Source organism: Schistocerca piceifrons, chromosome 5 (assembly GCF_021461385.2).
Source record: "Schistocerca piceifrons isolate TAMUIC-IGC-003096 chromosome 5, iqSchPice1.1, whole genome shotgun sequence".
Taxonomy (NCBI): Eukaryota; Metazoa; Arthropoda; class Insecta; order Orthoptera; family Acrididae; genus Schistocerca; species Schistocerca piceifrons.
Window position 1 is genome coordinate 415,284,385 of NC_060142.1, and position 5,192 is coordinate 415,289,576.

The 5,192-nt window shown below is 49.1% G+C and overlaps 1 protein-coding gene across 1 annotated transcript; it reads left to right on the forward strand.

The window, feature by feature from the left end:
• Nucleotides 1-3,417: 3,417 nt before the first annotated feature.
• On the forward strand, nucleotides 3,418-3,936 carry LOC124799044 (forkhead box protein L2-like). Its single transcript, XM_047262582.1, has one exon. It carries the CDS (start codon nucleotides 3,418-3,420, stop codon nucleotides 3,934-3,936), a length of 519 nt encoding a protein of 172 aa, XP_047118538.1.
• Nucleotides 3,937-5,192: the final 1,256 nt, after the last annotated feature.

Consider the following 5,192-nt stretch of genomic DNA (forward strand, 5'->3'; position numbering starts at 1 on the left):
ACCAAAAACTATTAAGGATGACGTCTGCAGAATAAGCTCCGTACAAAAAAATCATGTATATCATTTTAGAATTTGCTTAGTTGCGTGAGATCATACCAGGTGTTACTAACGGAGGATATTGAACGTGTACAAAGAACGGTAGCACGAGTGATCACAGGTTTGTTTCATTTAAGAGCGTCCCTAAAACGCTGAAAAACGTGAACTAGCAGACGCCTGTAGAAGTGGCCAATTATCCAACGAAAAGCTACTTGCAAAGTTTTTAGAATCAATATTAAGTGAAGAATGTCTACATCTACACGGATACTCCGCAAATCAAATTGAAGTGCCTGACAGACGGTTCATCGAACCACCTTCATGAGAGTCTATTATTCCAATCTCGTATAGTGCGCGGAAAGAACGAACAGCTATATGTTTCCGTACGAGCTCTGATTTCCCCTACTTTATCATCGTGATCATTTCTCCCCATGTAGGTCGGCGTCAACAAAATATTTTCGGATTCGGAGGAGAAAGTTGGTGAATGGAATTTCGTGAGAAGATTCCTCCGCCACGAAAAACGCCTTTGTTTTAATGATGTCCATCCCAAATCCTGTATGATTTCAGTGACACTCTCTCCCCAGTTTCGCGATAATTCAAAACGCGCTGCCTTTCTTTGAACTTTTTCGATGTACTCCGTCAATCCTATCTGGTAAGGATCTCACACTGAGCAGCACTATTCTAAAAGAGGACGGACAAGCGTAATGTAGGCAGTTCCTTTGTAGATCTGTCACATTTCCTAAGTGTCCTGCCAATAAAACGCAGTCCTTGGGTAGCCTTCCCCACAACACTTTCTATGTGTTCCTTCGAATTTAAGTTGTTCGTAACTGTAATTCCTAGGTATTTACTTGAATTTACGGCCTTTAGATCTGACTGAAATTCTTCACATCTCCACGTATCGTTCTCGTCTAAATTGCGAATACGAGGCTAGCATTTGAGTTCAGACATCAAATTGCAGATGTTGGAAACTAGGGACCGCAGAAAATACAGTCCTCTTCTGCGGAAATTACAAAACTTTAAGGACACATGACAGATACACAAGACCAAACATACGAAGCCATTAAGGACGTTGATCAATGGATCCATCCAAACAAATTCTTCTCGTGCTCCACACGCGAAAGAAATGGGAAGAAACAATCATGTATGACACAACAGTATATGCCCTGTACAATACATTTTATGGTGGTTTACAAGGTACGGATGGACGTGTAGAGAGCACAGCAATTGCTGCTAGGGGAATACTTCCGTCACCTCTGGTATGCCCTTAACTACTTCTTCCGGTTTTAGAACTAAATAATCGAGTTCAATGTAGACCACGGTGCGACTTTCGAATTCTTCACATACAGAAAAAAAAACCTGACTCACCCTGTGTTTGAACGCATGACCAAGAGGGTCTTAGCAATAGTACTGACCGACAGACCGACGGAGTACAGAGCAATAACATAATAAGATACTTATTTACCATTGGGAGAGCTTCTTGTTACTTTACATGTGTAATCAAAGCGTATGAGGTTGCCAGGTTCTCACTTTCAATGCAAGAAAATGCAGCAGTCACTAATAAAACTGCAATGACTGCACCAAGGTATAACGAGCTGCTGCTTTAATTCGTCTGCCAGAATGGCTGCCTCAGTTTAGGATCTCGATACGGTGTCAAGAGAGAGACAGTGCCTTCGATACTCCATGTTGCACTTCTTATCTGGACAACCCTTATTACCTCGCGCACTTAACACCGCGTGATTATACCTCAGACATCAAATTGCAGATGTTGGAAACTAGGGACCGCAGAAAATACAGTCCTCTTCTGTGGAAATTACAAAAACTTTAAGGACACATGACAGATACACAAGACCAAACATACGAAGCCATTTAGGACGTTGATCAATGGATCCATCCAAACAAATTAGCAGAGGAAATCACTAAGAACAACTTACAAAGAATACCTATACACTAGGCAACACTAAGGGCAAGTCGATACGCAGCAAAACGTGAGAGTCCGTAGGGTGAAAGAAGAAACAGGACAATACACAAATATTATTTGACTATTAACTCCAGACACTTTGACAATATATCCAGGGTGTTTCCGTGATGATGTTACAGTGTTTTAGGCGTGATGGGAAAGGGTAAACGTATCAGTTTGAGGTAAGGAACCATAATGTGCAAAAGACTAAGTACAACGTCAAACGCGACAATCGTTCTGATATCTCTGACAGCGGACCTCTTCTACTGCACGCTCTTTGCTTCCCATGTTTTAGGAAGGGGGCGTCGGGGTAGGGTGGAACAAAAGAAGAGAAAATGTCCCGTATACGTGGGCTCTAAAGTGCATTCCTTACGAGCTACGAGGTCTTTGCTACTATGAAACAAATCTCTTCTACTGAACAAGTGCTCATAGCTCTTAAGGCGTGCATTTTAGAGCCCATGTTTACTGGATAATTTTTTTCTTGCTTTGGTCTACTAGGTCCTCCCAAAGAGTGAAAAGCAAAGAGCTTTCAGAAGAAGAGGTCCACTGTCAGAGGTATCAGAACGACTATCACTTATAACTTTGAACTCGGTCGGTTCAGACTAGGGTCGGTTATCTCAAATTGATTCCTGTACCCTTCTCCACTATCTTTGATAGTATGTATCACCATAAAGGAAACACACTGTTTAATTGCATATACATACATTAGCCTAGTGATCGGTAATTCTTACGAAAAGATGTCTTTACAACTGTACGGCAATATAAAATAGTATTTTAAACAATGCCGGTGTATTGTTATATAAGACACTGTAAACCTGTAGTTCTACTTATATTATAGCCAACAAATTAGATGTAGCTTAATCCGATTACTCTACAACTAACACATAATCAAGTATGGTGTCTCAGAGCCAACGATTCGATCACAAATAGAGGGGTATTTGCCGACAGAGCCTCACCGTGTCCCTTTTTTTCCCTCTAAATTACGAAACAGCCATTTGCAGTCGTGGCCAAAACGTCGGATAATGTTACCTATCGACAATGCGATAAGATACCCTGAGGAATTATTTAACATAGAGGACGGCAGCGGAACGCTACGCTTATAATTTAATTGTGTTTCCATTTAAAGAGACTGCTATTTTATTTCAAATAAGTAAAAAAGCGCTTCAACAAAAAATGCAAAAGAGTAAAAGAAATGGCTCGCTTCCACCGGCGGACACGGGCAACGGTGCGTGTGGACGCTGAGATTGATGGTTGCCAGCTTCGGCTGCTCCGAGCTAGGTGGTCAGGCACAGAGACTGTGAGAAAGTAGGAGGTGGGTCTTGTACCGAGAAGCGAGTGACAAATAAAAGTCTTGGGCCCCGTTTCTGCTGGGACTAGGCGCCAGCTAGATGGCAGGAAGGGTGCACTCGTCAGCTGACCCTGCGCGTATGGCTCGGTCCGCGCCTCTGTCTCGCCAGCGCTTCGGCGATCGCGTGCTCGCACAGGCAGAGCGGGACCTGACGATTTCTGTGGAGCGCGCGGCGCACAGCGGGCGGCCGGCAGCGGTGGCGGGGGCGACATCTGGCAACGACGTGGGCGGCGCGCCGGCGCCGGGCCCGGCGCTGCCCCCGGCGAGGTTCGAGTGCGTGGCTGCGGCGCGCGGACCGTCCGGCGTAGCGTGGCGTGGCGGATCAATGCCCGCGCCGCGTACTCACGCAAAGTGCTCCCCGCTGGCCGTGTCCCGGAATGCGTCGAGCCTGGCGGCGGCGGCGGCAGCGGAGGCAGCAGCAGCGGACCTCCTTCCCCGGCCGCGTTCTCCCCTTCATTTGTTCTCCTTGGCGAGCCCCGGCGTGCTTCCACCCTGGGGCCCGGCGACCGCCCGCCCCCCTCCCAGACCCCCTCCCCCTCCCACCCGCGCCACTCATCCCACACCCTCCTCCATCCAACCCTCTTCAATCATTCCCTAGAATTATCTCCCCCCTCCCCCGCCACCCCTCTCCGCCCACACTCCCGCCCCCACCCGTCCTGGCCAACTCCCACCCCTCCCACAGCGCGTCCCTCCCCCCGAGCGGCGGCCCCCACACCGCCCCCGCCGCCGCCAACCCCACCCGGATTTCCCCCTGTCTTCACCCCTCGCAAGCCGTAACATCGCGCCGGGCCTTGCTCGCTTGCTCTGCATCTCTCTCTCTCGCTCCCTCCTCCCTCCCACCGCCCTCACTCCCCTGCTCTCTCTGCACTACTCACCCTTTTCAACGCGGACCCCTACGCAACCGAACGGCCGGCCCTTTTTATAGGAACCGTCGGCAAACTCGAACTTTATCTGTATACATATTCAGTGCTCCTTTTAAGCGCGGCCCGTCCCGTTACTGCGAGCGCGCCGGACAGAGCGGAGTACGAAAGGAAGTCCCACGGTTAGGGCAGCGGCCTTCGCGGAAGGCCGGGCGGTTCTGCAGGGACGGCGGCAGACGGGTTCCCACTTGCCAGCAGCCAGCCGCGAGCGGCGAGTTAATGGTCGCTCTGCCGTGTCCCACACTCCCCCGCGCCGCCGGCCCACAAAAGCGGCGTGCGACATGCGCCGTGTCTGCCTACGCAACGGCAGATGCCCGCTGTGACCCGTTCGCTACCTGCTCTTTTTAACCTTTTGCAGAGCGTCTGGCAGCTGTCGTATTCTAATGAGTTCGGAAGCCTGTGATGTGGTAAAAGCGTTCCGGGAAGTTTTCTACGCTCACGTACGAGGAACATCACTGCACACAGATATGTCTACAGGGTGCCAGTATTGACAAAAACAAGACAAAACCATTCGGCAAACATGGGCTCTAAGTTGTGTACCTTAAGAGTTATGAGCACTTCATTATCTTCGATACTGTGAAACACATCTCTTCTACTGAAAGCTCTCTGCTATTACGAGGCCGCGCGGGATTAGCCGAGCGGTCTCGGGCGCTGCAGTCATGGACTGTGCGGCTGGTCCCGGCAGAGGTTCGAGTCCTCCCTCGGGCATGGATGTGTGTGTTTGTCCTTAGGATAATTTATATTAAGTAGTGTGTAAGCTTAGGGACTGATGGCTTCAAATGGCTCTGAGCACTATGGAACTTAACATCTGTGGTCATCAGTCCCCTAGAACTTAGAACTACTTAAACATAACTAACCTAAAGACATCACACATATCCGTGCCCGAGGCAGGATTCGAACCTGCGATCGTAGCAGTCACGCGGTTCCGGACTGA